The sequence below is a fragment of the Lolium perenne genome, chromosome 6 (assembly GCF_019359855.2).
Source record: "Lolium perenne isolate Kyuss_39 chromosome 6, Kyuss_2.0, whole genome shotgun sequence".
NCBI lineage: Eukaryota > Viridiplantae > Streptophyta > Magnoliopsida > Poales > Poaceae > Lolium > Lolium perenne.
The window spans coordinates 230,586,686-230,603,298 of record NC_067249.2 but is presented as its reverse complement, the minus strand read 5'-3'; the positions used below and the strand labels follow the sequence as shown (position 1 = coordinate 230,603,298).

The following is a 16,613-nucleotide window of genomic DNA, read 5'->3' as shown; positions in this document are numbered from 1 at the left end:
CGCAGAGTTGGCCATTGATCGCCGTGGTGGGTCAGCACCAGATCGCCGGAAGTGCAAGCCGAGGCAGCGAATGGAGGGCTACTGCATGCTCTACGCCGACTACTTCGCCGACGATCCATTGCACGGTGAGGCTGTTTTTATGCGTCGTTTCAGGATGAGCCGGAAGCTATCCTGAGAATTGTGTATGCCCTTTGAGAGTACGACTCCTATTTCAGATGCAAGTTGGATTACACCGGCATGGCAGGGTTTTCCGGCCTCCAAAAGTGCACGGTGGCTATGCGGATGCTGGCATATGGAGCTCCTGGTGATTCTGTCGATGACTATCTTTGGATGGCGGAGTCCACCGCCTTGGTTGTTTCTACCGGTTCTGCAGGGCGGTGATAGCAGTGTTCGGGGATATCTACTTGAGATCACCTACTGTCGAAGACACTGCTAAGATCCTCGTTGTCAATGAAGCTCGAGGATTTCCAGAGATGCTTGGAAGCATTGAGTGCATGCATTGGAAATGGAAGAACTGTCCATTTGCTTGGCAGGGAATGTATAAGGGTCACACAAAAAAGCTGCACTGTGATACTTGAGGCAGTGGCTACCCATGATCTCTGGATTTGGCACTCCTTCTTTGATATGCCGGGATCCAATAACGACATCAACGTCTTGCAGTGCTCGCCGATCTTCTCCAAGCTTGTTGAGGGTCATGCTCCCCCGATTAACTTTGTGATCAATGGCTGGCAGTACAACAAGGGATACTATCTTGCAGGGTATCTATCCAAAGTGGGCAACATTTGTGAAGACTATCTTAAGCCTAGCCCTCCCGAAGGAGGTGGAGTTTGTCAAGGAACAAGAAGGTTGCCGAAAGGACGTTGAGCGTGTATTTGGTGTCCTCCAGCAGATATTTGTTGTAATCCGGTTCCCCGCTTTAATTTGATCCGAAGATCAGATGTGGGATGTGGGAGGGACACATGATTATCGAGAATGAACGAAAGTATCTAGTTCCTCTGTGTGAACAAGCTGCACCATATGAAAGAGAGGGTCCTCTTGCACAACCTAACCACCAGCCTAAACCAAATGTTGGTAAAACTGGTCAAATTCGCCGAACTATACTGGATATTTGATTGGACGTTTCCAGAACAACGGATATCTACCCGGGAGATGGCTGAAACTTTGGTGCTCCCCGGTTGAAAGTTTCGTCCAATCCAACGCTATTTAGCGCCGGATTTGCCGTGGGGAGCGCCAACGGAGGCCAGACATGCCCGGCGGAGTACGGCTGCCGTCCCACCCGTCTCGGCGATTAGCCGATTGAACAAGGGACCGTGTCGATCCGGTCATCTCGAGTATTGAACCTACAAGCGATTGGACTCTCCGTGGCACCATCGTTTATCTCTTAACCAAGAATATTGCAGACCGGTTTGATCATTACGCGCTCGGAATCGTGTACGTTCATACTGGTAGAATGACTGGTGTCTGGTGGCATCATATGTAGGCACGACATGTTCGGCCATTTACCCACGAAACATGAAAAGCTCAGCTCGGAAAGAACTACCGCGTTCAAAAAGATGCCACGAGAACTCAGTGCGCGTTGCTCTTGTGCTAGTAGTGCGTCGAAAGGTGTTGCGTGGCCGCAAAACGAATGATCGGCTAGCAATGCTGGTGCCGGTGGTGTAACTATAGATGATCAATGGGATCGAATCGGCGGTGCTATCCGGCGTGCTCGCTGAGAGCGACGGAGCCACGGGAAGCAGCCAACCGATGTGACCCCATCGGTCGAAAGCCACCACAATCATCATCCCTATCGTCGTCATCGGCATCGTTCAACACTGGGAAGGGAAATATTCCTTCCAAAAGCTTCGGCGGCGCTGACCATTGGTGGCCGTCCCTGGTCACCGGTCCCGGAGATAGAAATGCCGATGGAGAAGATCGATACAGAGACATATACATCCATAAGACGAGAGAGATGCCAAACGAACACGGCGAGAGCAGTTTTGGGGCCGGCCAGACCGCACGTACGTACGTGCCGCCAACCAGAGCCGAAGGAGAGGCTCGCATGGGCTTTGGCGGCGGCGCCACGGATCCGGCGAATCGCCTGCCAAATCTGCCGGGAAAAGAAAGTCTCGGGCGCGTCTGGAAAAGTCTCCGGCGATATGGCATGATAACGGACAACGTGACAGGTAGTGCCGTAGTGGGGATGATGAGTGATCTGCGCTTGCCTTCTACCCGTCGTCGTGGTACGGAGGGAGATGGATGACGGTACTGCGTGTGTTTTGGGCAAATCCTATATGCCGACCAGATAGGCCGTTACCAGCTACTTACCGCCTGCCCCATAGTTCGTGTTTTTTTATTCTTTTCTATTTTATGTTTTCTGTTTTTTTTTCTTTCCTGTTTTTTTATTTCTTAAGTTTTTTCTGAAAAATGTGCATTTTTAAAAATTTAATTTAAAAAATAAAAAATAAAATTTTCAATCTCAAAAATGTCCAAATTCGAAAAATATTCAAATTTATGAAAAAAAAAAATCTTCGAAAAAGTGTTCAATCTCAAAAAAAAATCAAGTTCAAATATTTAAAATTGTCCAATTTTAAGATTTATTCAATTCTGAAAATTGTTCATTTTCAAAAATGAACATGTTCAATTTTAAAAATATATATTTTTCAAATTTGTTCAGATTCATATTTTTAAAATATTTTCAAACTTTACAAAACTTTGAAAAAAGAGGAAAGCTAAGGAAATAATACATTAGAAGAAGAAGAAAAAAGCGAAAAAAGGAATTACCTATTTTCGGCCCGGCCCAAAAATGCTCCTGCGGGGGCGCGGGGCGTGCGACACGTTGGGGGAATACATCATTAGCTACATTTAGGATTTTGTTACATAAATTTTGAAATATATAAATATAATTTTAATTTTTTTAATACAATAGTAGCACTGGTGCCCATGATCCAAAAGAACTTTTTGTAGTTATTTAAAAATACTCCAAACACATACTGCCTCTATTCAAAAATAAATGTATTAGTTTTATCTAGATACAGATATATATAAACATATTTTAGTTGTAGACCCATCCATATCTAGAAAAAACTCGAGACACTTACATTTAGATGGAATTTTTAGACGGAGGGAGTATATGCCCAAAGAGCATGTGACCCTGTCGAATCAGGAGACACCTATTGGATCCGTGTAACTGTTGCTAGACAAAGTACACTACAATGCACACATCCATATCTAAATTCTAAACAAAATTGCAACACTAACTTTAGAACAAAAGTAGTACACGTGAAGGTGAAGCATCGGAATATCAAGTACGCCCTATGAACAGCATGCCAGGTCTACCTCAACCCAAGCACGGTAGCCCAATGCAACAGCACAAACACAGAACGCGATTGTCGCCCAAGAGTTGAATCCATGCTAGATTGCCATCCCTAGCTTCCGCAAAATGCAGCTACCACAAGATGCTTTGGAAGAGAGATTACACACCAATCGCCACATCAATGTCTACTCTATGAATAAAATGACAGGATGCACCCAAGCCCACTTCCGCCTGGACAGAGCAGGCACGTCCCATCAAGGTCCAAGCACAACCAATGCAAACAAAAAGGTTCAAGCACAACCAATGCAGAAAAAAATTACCATTACAAAATGAACAGCTGTTCTACATTGCCAGTATGGCTTTGAACACCACCGACCACAATTGAGCACAGTTACAAATCTGGACGGCAAGCAGAAAACACCAGTCTCAGACCAAAAAATCTGGATCCAACATGCAAGTTAACATCTGAGTATCTGACAAACACGCCAGACTTGCTAGTTAACTTCCCCTTTGCTGTTGTCTTGACAGCATAAATCAAGTTAACCCTAGGAACATGTTTAAAAACCTACTGGTTTCATCTAATCACCCAGTACCAACCAACATAGAAAAGAATAATCTTGATCAGTGCCTCTCACTGCTACCTGGCTGCTCAACAGTGGTAGCTGATCCAGTCTATTCAACTGCTTTCACTGTCTCCATCCCTACAAATAACATGAATCAGACCTTGTTAGATACTGCTTCTTCCCAATCATATGAAGGAACGTCACCACTTCAGTCATCCCAAGTTCCCTTCTTTTCTTCTACAACCAAAAAGCAATGGTAATTCTCACTATTTTTTGCATAACTACACTGTGCATTTGTAAAGGTAGGAATGTACAAAGAAAATTTACAAAAGCTGTACTCTAAAGTCTAAACGACAAATCTATATACACAGGTGAGAGGCATCTTTGTATAACCCCTGGTGGGGTGAAATGCACCTATGTTTGCATTGATCCAAGTGACCAGGCATTCTAGTCATGATCCCACACCGAACAAATCCACAATAGCACGGTTTGCATCATTCTACAGCTTGGTTCCGATGGTATCGTTTGTTGCTGGTAATCCTCAAGAGAAAAGCACAGGACAGAACTGCTTGATGCTTGTGCTTTCCAGATGAGAACACTAAGCATGCAAACATTTTGCGGGTTTCCATCAGAGAAAATAACCATCTTGATCTCAAATGTGCCTATCCACCAGGCTCATGTGGTTCATGGGTTTGTGTATTCCGTTTCCATGGTTTCTCTTTAGAAAGAGAATCACGGGGAACATATACATATCCTTTTGGAAGGCGTTGGTTCTGCGTTGATGCTTGATCAGATGTCATAATAAGCTCCTTTTGAAAGGTTTCTATCTGCTGCAAAATCATGTGTTGTACATTAGCTTGGTGTCAGAAATAATCAGACAACTGGCAAGAACAGTACAAACCTTATCTTTTATTTTCTGTTCTCCATCTTCCAATTTATGTAGGGCACTCACTGATCTTTGTGGAAGTTGCTTGCCAGCAAGTGGTCCCCTTTCACTCAACTTCCGTTTGAAAGATATCAGTGTCCTTGAGCTATCAGCTGTGTTTCTCTCAGCATCTCCGTTATTAAGAGAAAACCTGACGGTTTTCTTCCCAGAAATACTGCTATCCACCGTGACATCGTCAGATCTTTGCACGGTTCCACTGTATGATTTATTATTAACTGAAGTAGTGGCAGATTCCGAACTAGCTCCAGGTGCAAGGTAGGAGAAAACAACAGTATCCTTCGTTTTGGCGAGTATGTCATGGTCACACAGAACTGTCTCTCTCTGGCAAAATAATAACACGGTGAATAAGATTATGTTATGAATTGAAAATCATCAGGGCAAACTGTTCTCAACAGAAGATAAAATATTTGAGTAAGCTTTAGAGTGATGAATAAAAACAAAACTGGAAGGGGTATTCACATGCACAAAACCTAATACTCTCTTCAGTCTTGAATACAAGGCCACTATCAAAAATGCAATTTTAATCGATACAAGGCCACTATCTCATCCCGAGAAGAATTGATTAGATTACTACCTCGTACAATGATGCTCATTAATGTAAATGTTACATGCATCCATAGAGAAACGTTACATGCAAACTTTGTTTTCTTGGTATCTAGAAATTCAGATAGTGGGCTTGTATATAAAACTGGAGGGACAATAGGTGATGAAGCCATGACCAAGGGTGATTGTGACTGGACTTTTCCTTTCCCTAATGTACTTATGATTTTTTTAGCAGTTACAAGGCTGGCTGACTATGCCAAATAGTATAATCGAATCTGATCAACAAATCTTCTAACAATTAAAGGTAAGATTTTAAAACCAGTTGAAATGGAGTAAACGGCCACCAAAATACAATCAATTCAATTCAACCAATCCTGCTGCTAACAATTAAAGGTCAGATCTAAAACGCAAACAAAAAAACACAACACCCCACCCCCTTTTTCTGGGCACCAACCCAGCCACATGCTTGACTGCAGAACTGAAATTTATGGAGGTAACAACAGATGCTGCATGTCGACCAAAACCTCATAGGGTCAAGCAGCTGGGTACATGTTTGACATAAATTGGAAACAGTACATGATAACATTTTTCTAAAAAATAGATGAAAAAAGAATCGGTTAGGGAGAAAAGATGAGTTAACTGATTTGGCGAAGAGTGAGAAGTAGCACGAGAAGAGGACAGATGGGAAGGCAGAAGGGGCGCTGTGCTGGGAGTGGATGAGACAAAAGAGACAAGGTTCTTGGCTGATACAGGCTTTGGTTACTTTTTCCAGTTAGCTCCTTCTCCGAAGTGACAAATTGCGAATCGGAATCGGAGGAAGAAATAAACCACATATTTTCTCACTACGCAGATCATCAAAGCGTTCATGAGACTGGCATCTTGGGGAATGGAGGTGGTTGCTGTGGATGTAGCAGGGGTGGCAACGGATGGGGTGGGAACGCATTTGGTGGTGGAAGTGGATGTGCTTTGGTTGTCCTCCAGAACAGAGTTGTTCACCGATAAGGACTTAATCCGGTAACAGGTCCTGATGTGGGGTTCCGAGACTTAGAACTTTGTTTATTTCATTCCTTGATTCAAAGTGTTGCACCATGGCTCTTCATATAGGTACCCCTGAGACTTAGATAATTTTTGTTTATTTCATTGCTTGATTCAAAGAGTTGCACTATCACTTTTCATATAGGTGGCTCGACTTTCCGCACAAGATACAAACTCTATCTATCTATCTCACTTGACAAATCTTGTCTACTATGACAACTCTCTCCGAACTTATTTCCATATCCTAAGGTTATGTGATTCCTGCCTATTAAGACATGCTAAACATGGCCCATAACAATATCGTTCTGAAAATTCCAACACAACACCACCATCAAAGAAAACACGACAGATAAGGTTGTGAACTTTTAGATAGAAGTACAACAAAGCGAATTCTAACAAAACGCATATACAGTAGATAGATAAGGTTGTGAACTTTCAAATAAAAGTACAACAAAACGAATTCTAAGACGGCGCATATGATGTCTCATAAATTCGTATTGAGGTATTATTTCCAACTATTCTTGTAAAGAAAAAAAGAAAGGATTCCTCATCCATAATAAAAATAAAAGATCTAGCCTCAAGATGTATTTCAATTTTCAAGGCACCAAACGAGAAGTAGAATTGACGGCCGGACATACCTTCACCTTCTCTCTCTTAATTACCCTCTCACACAAGAGGCGTAACTTTTCCAACTCAACCTGCAAATGATATAATAATGGCTCAATTGTCATTTAATCAATGTTCACTTAAAAGTAATGGCATTCCCTAGACACATCTTTTATCATAACATAAATATTGCACAAGCAAGGCTAGTACATCAGTTTGGAAGAATCATGTAGAACACAAAACACAGATGGTGCAGCACCATAAATTGAACTAGCAGGTGCATCTCACCGACACAACTTAATATGTTTCAGTTATCTTTCAAAAGCACTCCATGATAAGAGAGAAACAATGAGAAGGGGTGGTGGGGGTGCTTTCGTGCTTGACATGACACTAACCACAATTAGTAGGGTTGATTTTTCAGCTTAGCTGTCATTACTACATAGAAATAAAGGAAGATCTAAACAATAATAATCTAGTTACGTATCCAGCTCATTAATATGTTGCAGTAATAGAGCGCCACGCTGATATGATGTTATGTATCAAGCAGATACAACAAATCATTTCCAAAATAGTTTTTACTTGGTTCCTAATTGATAGTTTTTTAGTGTTAACCGAAATGCAGTTAAGAATAAGTAAATATGTATCAGGTAAACTAACCCTCATCCTTTTCAAGCTATTGAGTTCCTCAGGTCCATACTGCCAGGCATCAGTCTGCGTGGATTTCAAAGAGCAAAATAAGATACTGAAAATAGCTGTACCACGCGCAGGATTACTATAAATAACAAATATGCCCCTGGTGGTTAATGTTAGCAGGAAAATATGCATAAAAAATAAAAGAAATCAAGCCTGCAAATTGGATACATAATTCTACTAACCCTTGCACATGCACATTGTTTGACCTCATTATGGTAAAACCGTAACGCCATGTTTAAGCTAATAATTTGCTATACATGTGCTGCAGGGGACCAAGTTCACTTCCTATTTCTTATATATAGTAACATGTTTATTTGCACGATATAATGTTAATAATTAACCTAGTTGTAGGTACAAAAGAAAGAAATGGATTGCTCCAAAATAGTCTTGATGCTGCACTTACCTCTTTCTGCTCTGTGCTGTGTTTCGCACAGTATGCTTTGTGCTGCAACGTAGTCCCAAATCCTTTAATGTTCATGTAGAAACCAGCATCTCTAGCACAAGAAGGATGAAAAGTGGTCTGGCAGCCCTCACTATTGCACTGCATAGCAGAAAAAAGAAACTTATCAAAACTAAGTGGTCTCTTCATGCTCTAACTTACATAAACAGGCACAGATGATACCTTGAGGCACACACCAACTTTGCTGATGCAGACACAACAAGTATCTTTTTCCCTTAGAAGGGTTTCCTGATAGATACATTAAATAGCCAAATATCAAGATGATGCAGTATAATGTGAAATGAGAACACTGATGGATAACAACTGATTCTGATAATATAAACAGTAAAATCAAAGAGGAGTTCTATTTATTTCTTAAAATGAACATCATATTTATGTGAACAATAAAACAACAGAGGAAATTTGATCTACTCTTGATAATGAAAACTGGAAGGAATTGCAATGCTTAAAGGAGACGAGTGTACCATTCCGCTCACTGGATTATCTTGCCCTCTCATGTACTTGGTCTCCAACAACCACTAACAAAATATTAGGAAAATAAAGTTAAAATTGAAACTCATATGAAAACAGAAGATGAAAAAGATTGAAGTACCTCAGCACAGAAGGCATGAATCCACTGGTCATCTATAGTCTTTCTAAAAGCACCAGATGTTCCATGGCACAGAGCACATCGTACCATGGATACGTATTTGTCATTGCAGTCAGCTTCACCACTAGAGCTAACAGCTTCTGATGAAATATCTTCGCAGAGTTCACATTTCCACGGGCCAATAGATATCCCTAGATTTCTATAGCAATCTATGTGGACAGCAGCCTGTTCAACAGGTCAAAGTTAATAACACAATGGAGCATAATACCTCAAAACTCAACAGAATCCAACGCACCTTGCATCTGGAGCAGACAAATATTCTGTTCAACACAGATTCACTCCGCAAGCAGACATCACAGTAGAGTGCATTTTCTTTTGATAAAATTGGCATATGGAAAGTGCCAAAGTTAGTAACTGGTGAAACTTTGCTGTTGGATGGCTTTGATGAATCCTTGGACCGTGGTAGTGAAGGAGTCCGCTGGGCAACTCTTGAAGATCCAGCACCAAATTTTGGAGAAATCTATACAGGGTAACAGGAAATAAGATACATATCCTCGCAACAGAAATCATTTGTTAATTGACCAATAAAAATACAACAAGAAACTTCGTGAATAGCATGCAGTACATCATCATTTGCATCTTTTCTCACAGTGGAGTTACGTGAGGAGGCTGCAACAGCAGCTGCAGCTTCAGCTAGTACCGCCTGAGCTTCTTTATGTCTCTTCTCCTTTCTGCCACGTTTCTTAGCTTCTCTAACATCACGAAGAAAATGATTGACAAGGATGAAGTCCCATTTTCTTTTACTGAAAACATTCAACTCGCGAGAAAGATTCTGAACAACCTTCACTATTAAATCTTCTGCAAGAGTCAAACTTATAGTGATTCAGAAAAAGGAATACACAATAACATCATTATATAGGGACAGTTTCATTGACAGTGTTGACACGAAGGCCATTGACGTGAAACGAGCAACACAAGAATTGACAAGGTTTAATTATTCTAAAAACCACAGCAGAAGAGTAAAGGATACAAAGACTACATAAACCGAGGAAAAACTTACCATATCTATGCTTCAGAACCATAGCATTGTCAAGCAGCCTAGCTTGTAAGAACATCATTTCTCCTTCTACTTCATCATCAGGTGAATGATCAAGAATTCCCAAAGATTTTGCCTTAGAAATTTGATCTGCCACATCAATTTCTGTTGTTTCCATTAGTTCTATTGACGAATCCACGTGCCTTTTCTCACTGGAAGAACATAATTGTCCTTCTAGAAACATTTGACCCAAGAAAACAGATTCAGATAAAGCATGACAAGTAAAATTTCATTAAGAAAATTGAAGGTGCGAACAATATAGCTTAAAACTAGGTAATTATTTGGAGAAAGTATTAATAACTTACCAGAGTGATACTGTGCCTGCTTATTCTGCTTAAAAGTATGGTCCCAAAGATAAGCAATTTTTTCCTTGATAAATGGATGGATGTAAGAATGAGAATCATCAAAGCTGCATAACGCAAAAAAAAGGGGTCAACAACAACCTGGCAAAATAGGAGGACCTTTGTTCATGCAAAAAAGAAAATGTGGTTTGAGACTAAATAAAGAATAGCAGACTAGGACAATAGGACAATACACAATTAGCTGGATTATTTACCTGAAAAAGGGTTGTCCATTAACATGATCCATATTACAATCACGATGATTGCATATGCCATTTTCATCTGAATTCGACCCATGTTTAACATTATCACCCAAAGAAGAGGTTTTATCCAATGAAGATACGCAACCCTCCAATTCCGAGCCAAGTTCAGGCTCTGTTAAGTCATTATTTTTCCTTCCAAGTGATGTAGCTGTTCATAATATACTGTCAGAACTAGAACAATACCAAACATTTACATGAATAATTCGGTAACATAATTGTTAGCTAAAACATATCTACTATAAGAAAATACTGTAATGTATATACGACAATCTGTTATGTGTGAATAAGAGTTAACTCTCCCATCCAGGTCCATAAAACTAAGCAATATATTTAAGAATTTCTATACAAAATTCCTTTCTGCGCAAGATGAGCTCTGTTGATTCGAGAATGTCTATGGCTTTGCGGTATGCTCATTTCACCTTTCTTATTATAAATAATGATATGGAAAAATGGCATATGCGGAAATGGCAACTTTTAGTTGGTATAGCTATTTTTTCTTGAACCAATAAAATTTACAACAAATTGTAGCCCCTGAATGGCAAGTAACAACAGGGAAGAACTGGCCTTGTCCAATAGAAAACAAATAAAGAACCAAACATAGCCTTAAATGCCCACATATATAAATGTAGAACGGCGCTGTCATGACCAGCATTGCAAGGCACTGTAAGTTGTTAAACTAGTAATATCTAATATAATCCAAATTATAACACAAAGAGAATGAGAAATGCATACTTGAAAATTTGCAACCACCAAGACGTCATTTGCACAGAAAATAAGGACATCAGGCAAGCTTGCAACTTTCGCAAAGTTGGCAGCCACTTTATTACAATACAAGCAGGCAAGCTAGAGCAGATCATTCAGAGCTGGTGCAGTACTATAGAGAAAATGTTGTGAAGTTCTTTTCAGGCTGGCAGCCTGGCATATCAGACTGGGTCACACTATAAATAAGGATGTCTAACTGTAGGTTTTGCTGAAATGTTGTGTGGCAATTTGTCTCATTTGGTTTTGTGAATGAACAATTAACCAAAAGAAAACTGAGCTTCCAGTGGTGGCCAATACAAAAGATCACAGAACGATAAGACAGCAAACGATTAAAATGCTCTCTAGAGTAATAGAGATCGTGGAAAAGGCAGCGAGAACTCAGGAGAAGTGGTTCAACAAAAGATTTTTACCTTCGAGTTGATTTTGTACCTCCATGGAAGCACCGAATACTTTATTGCCAGGGATGCTGTTTGGTATCTGTCAAAAGGATGGGAATCAAAACTGCATCCATAACTAAAGGTCGTTTCCTTAAGACCATAAATAATGACAGTACAGCCACCTATTAAACCAAGGTAACCTGGAGCTCACAACCTTAGCAGAACAGGGAGACACAAACAATGATAACAGAACAAGATATCTGTTAGCTCTCTGTTGAACTATTTGCAGTAAAAATAAGAAGACACCTAAAAGCTGATGCAGCAGGGAGAGAGACAGAGGAAAGCTAAAGATTTCATTCACTTACTAGTGAGTGGCAAAATTGTAGAGAACATGTACATTTAAGGGCTGATCCATTTGTGAACAGTAATAGAAAATTCATCTACCATTTTACTGTTGAATTTCAGATAATATACTTGTCATTTAGCACGAAGTAGGTCCCTGCAACACTACACAATCAGTCACAGCAAACAGCATACATATATTATCACCTTAGGCCTTGGCCACTTGGCCTTGTGGAGTTTGAAACAAATCCCATCAGAGTTACTAAGGATATATCTACCCTCAAAGAACATAGCCGATAAAATCTCTCTTATTCCCATTTACTATACTTAAAGTTAGCAGGTACGTAGATATGCGTGCAGAAACATAGTCAATGAAGATGTTTGCTAAGTTATGATGACAGCCACCAGTTATTCAGGGAAAAAAATCAGAGGAAACTATCTACACACTGATATTTAATGCTTCAAACCAGTTCAGAGGGAAGAAACAAGTAAAGCTTCACAAAATATTGAAAAGTGTGTTTTTTCATACCAACTTTTCATGCACTGCCTTTGAATTATCTTTGTTTCCAACTGGGGACAGATTTCTAATAAAATCTTTTGAAAAATCATCAGCACTTCCTTTAGCCATATCTTTTTTTCCATTTTCCAAAGTAGCTCCAGTTGCACATATTGCCTTCTCTTCTTTCAGAACTTTGGCATTAGACCTTGGTGGTGAGAGTTTTGGTACAGTAGAAACCGACATCTCAACTTCTGCTTCTTTGTCCACTGGAACCAATGAACTATTCACATTGACACTATTTGTACCCTCAGACCCATCTAGTTTGTCCTCTTGTACCACCTCTGAGCTCTCTTTAAGAGGGATTGCTTCAACAGCTGGTATATGTGCAGACTTTTGAAGCCACTTGATGATTTTCAACTTCAAACCATGGGAAAATGTTGTAGTTTCACCCTGAAAATCAGAGAATTAACAAAACTAGCTCGGAAATTAATTTTTAATGCTAGATATAAGCTATGCCCAAAGTACCACGAGAGCAGCTTCGAAGGACGCTGAAGAAATACCCACTTCAGATGCTATATCACTCACACTAACATCCCCTCTGTCAATTAGCTGCAAATACAGTAGGTATAAATATTTTTTTCTTGGCAAAGGTTAAGCAGTAAATGCCTGAGTAACAACTTGGTTCTGAATCAGCAGTTACCTTTTTGAGAACCATAGCAATATCACCAGAGTTTCTCATAAGATTACTAACTGAGGGATTATCAGTATCCATTTCCATATTTCGGGTTGCTTGAGTATCTGAACTTCTAACAGTATGGGGCAAAGCACCATGCTCCATCGTCTCCACTTTGATAAGGCTGTCAGGGTTAAAGCTACCGGTTTCATAGTTCATGGATCTGTCCTTGTTCTTCCGTGTGAATCTCAGCTTTGGAATCTTTCCAATGCTGAGATTTGCATCTTTTGTCCTCACTTCTCTAGCACCCTGCTCAGATGCATTATTGCTTTTCTCTAGAGAGTTGACATACCCAACTGAAGAATGCTTTGAGCAAAACGCTTTCAGCTCAACCTGAAAAACGAACATGAAAAATGAACAACAAGAACTTAGATAAGGCTGTGGCAACTGCTTGAAGATAATGATCTCACATTAGGATGTCCAAATTTTCCCCATATCTCCATTTGGTGCTTGGAATCTCGTGCACATATAGGATGGAAGGCAGCCCGGCATGACCCTGAAAACCACATGGAGCTTAGCGTTAACAAGCTACAGAAGTGGGCAAAACTCTGCACAATGGATATTAGCCGAAAGACTAATGCTACCTCCATTCCTAAATATAACCCTTCTTACATAGCTAAGTTAGCTTTCTAAAAGAGCTTATATTTTGGAACAGAGGTAATATTTCTTTGTCATGGCTATAAATAACATAGGTGGTACTATTTTTAACTGGCACAAAGTTGAGGAAAAATGTCAAAGATAACTGAACATGTTTCTTTTCATATAATACATCATATATAAACAGCTTTTAGGAGACACTTTTCACTTTTAGTATATATACAATTCAATGCTTAATCTATCTTGCGCAGCTATATCGAAAAACGAAATATATCAAACAGAGTTCAGGGCATTGCGATATCAAAAAGAATGGTAAGTTTGGTTGGCCATAAGAAAATAACACAGAAAACGTCGTCTGTTACTTAGGCAAGCAAGTCAATCAACACAAGACAATAACAAGTATCACAGGGAAATAATGGCCAATCGCCTAGCCAAGGAAATCAATCAACATAAAAACAGGATTCCTTTTGTTTGGCCATGAGAAAACAACACAGAAAACATCATCGGTTACTTAGGGCACCACTGATGTCAAGGGAAATCTTACTAAAAGGCTGCATCTACTCGGCCATTGTGGGTTACTCAGGCATGACTTTTTGTTGGAATGTGAGTATAAATTATCTTGGATACCTTCCATTAAAGAAGTAACACTTGGAAGTTGAAAGAATAAAGTACATGCTGAGTATCAGAAAAGGCAAAGCTCAATACCAAAACTGAGGCGGATTGTGTTGTCTGTTAAAAAAAGGTAGGTTTTTGGTGTACTGTAAGTTCAAAAAGGAAAAATAAGCCCGGTCAAAAAAAGAAGGAAAAATAGGTAGGGAGAACTACCTATTTTGATTTATAAATTGTATGTACAGGAAGTTAATATAACGCTTAATATAATGACATAACATGGGGCTGCACTGCTGCAGTTGTCAAGAAATATTTTCTGCAATATTAAGGTCTGATAACCTTAAATATTATATGAAGTGAAACAAAGCTCAAGAATTGTGATAATTGAGACGGGAAGTGGAAGTATATACCATGGCTACATCGGACGCATGCACCCCGCTTAACCTTGCAAATAGTGCAGACCATTTTGATTGGATTTTCTTGTACAGATCCAATATTAGTAACAGGCTCCATTGAGTCCATGTCCTCCACAAGAACCTCTGGTCTCCAAAGACTACAGAACAAGTGCGCAAATTGCAGGCTGCCTCCATCTGCAGTTCGATCAGGGTCGGTTTTTGCAGGTTTTAGAGCCCCTTTCCCCTTTGGGCATAGCACACAAGGCATTGACAGGGTGCTGGCTGCCTCTTTCTTGGATGACACCCCTGCCGACTCCACATACTTGCACCAAGCGCAGAGCCACTTGCCCTTTGGCACGGCATGCACACCATAACACTTCTGGTGCACGGAGGCCTTGCAGTTGCTACAGCGAAGCATCCTGTTGGAGGCCATGGCACTCTGTCCCAAACAGCAAACATCGCACGTCGACCCAGCCCGAGCTCCCAAGCGAGGAAGCAGCACAAGCCTCTGTAGCCCAGCGTCGACACCTAGGAGCTTCCTCTTCTTGTTTGGGCGCTCGGTAGTGAGCACGACTCGCTGCCTCGCTCCTAGCAGCCAATTCAGTGATGTCCCTGCCTCCTCCTCCTCGTCGCCGTCCTCGCATACTGGTGACACGGTGCCACCGCTGCTACTACCTTGCTCCACCTCCAGTGGCCAGTCGTCGCGCTGCGCAACCACCTCATGCATGCGCTGCTCAATGCTCTGCTCGCTGCGGTCCCTGGGGCAATCGAGCTGCTGCACGACGACGTCATGTATGCCCTGCTCGGTGCTGACGTTGCAGACGAAATCGGCACTCTGCGCGCTGCGCTCCTTGTTGCAGACGACCTCCTCGCCGCCCACGCCCAAGTAGGAGCTCGTCTCGGCGACGGCCACATCGTACGTCTCCTCCACCACCAGCTCCTCCTCCTCCTCGCCGCTGCTGCTGATGCAGCCTCTGCTGCCGGGCAGCGGCACGAGGACGCACGGGTCGAGCTCCCCGCGGCAGAAGGGGAACCTGTCGGGCATCATGAGCATTTGGACATCGTTGAGGGTGACGGGGCGGAAGTAGGCCTCGAAGTGGTCCCAGGCGCCCTTCTTCCCGGAGGGCGCGGCGGGCAGCTTGGGCGGGTGCTCCTCGGCGGCCGCGTCGGGGGGCTCCAGCTTCTTGTGCTTCTTCCGGCGGTCGCTGGGCCCCGCCCAGCTGACGAGCCGCGCGGGCAGCGTGGGCACCCGGGGCGCCGCCTCCTCCTCGAACGGCGTGCGCAGGGACAGCGCCTTCCGGGCCTGCTCGTACGGGTCGAAGCCGAGGCCGAGGCCGAGGGCCGCCGCCTCCGGCGAGCCGGAGGCCTCGGCGCCGGCCATGGTGGGCCCCGCGCTCATGACGGCTCGGCGGGGGAGGGGCGCATCGCGGGCGGAGGATACGGCCGCGCCGGGGAAGGGCCTCCGGCGAGGGGCGCGGCGGGGCGGGGCGGAGCTAGGGTTAGGGTTTCGTTCCGACCGGGAGTTCAGTCCGCCTGTTGTGTGCCCCTGTGCTCGAAAGTTCTTTTTTTTTCTCCGGCCCGTTTTTTTCGCTTGTGTTTCGGATCCGATGGGAGGGAGGGAGAAGAGGGAGGAGGCCACCGCGTGAGGACACGCGGTTCGGTTTTGTATACGCCAGGGATACGCGTAGGATACGCCTGGTTTTACCTGCTTTTTTTGGTTTAAAACGCCAACTTTACTGTCCGGACCCCCGGGCTACGCGAGGAAAAGGTGTAAACTGAACGAGCAAAAATTGGAAACTTGTTCGGTCCAGCTAAGCTTCCAGCTGGTGCCGATTCACAATCCTCATCAACAACAAAATAGGGTCAATT

The 16,613-nt window shown here is 42.3% G+C and overlaps 1 protein-coding gene across 2 annotated transcripts; it reads right to left on the bottom strand.

The window, feature by feature from the left end:
• Positions 1 to 3,599: 3,599 nt before the first annotated feature.
• Positions 3,600 to 16,366, bottom strand: LOC127305960 (uncharacterized). Of its 2 annotated transcripts, none has more exons than XM_051336560.1 (19): positions 14,760 to 16,366; positions 13,554 to 13,639; positions 13,111 to 13,476; positions 12,936 to 13,019; positions 12,441 to 12,860; positions 11,603 to 11,669; positions 10,383 to 10,578; positions 10,132 to 10,235; positions 9,791 to 10,000; positions 9,380 to 9,588; positions 9,026 to 9,250; positions 8,734 to 8,955; positions 8,606 to 8,659; positions 8,304 to 8,369; positions 8,085 to 8,222; positions 7,646 to 7,699; positions 7,021 to 7,080; positions 4,760 to 5,125; positions 3,600 to 4,688 (listed from the first exon to the last, which is right to left on the bottom strand). In XM_051336560.1, exons 1-19 carry the CDS (start codon positions 16,141 to 16,143, stop codon positions 4,521 to 4,523), a joined length of 4,479 nt encoding a protein of 1,492 aa, XP_051192520.1. In that variant the 5' UTR covers positions 16,144 to 16,366; the 3' UTR covers positions 3,600 to 4,520. The 2 variants fall into 2 exon arrangements, with proteins under 2 accessions (XP_051192520.1, XP_051192518.1); XM_051336558.2 differs by having other exon boundaries at positions 9,356 to 9,588; positions 14,760 to 16,365.
• Between the last annotated feature and the right edge of the window lie 247 nt (positions 16,367 to 16,613).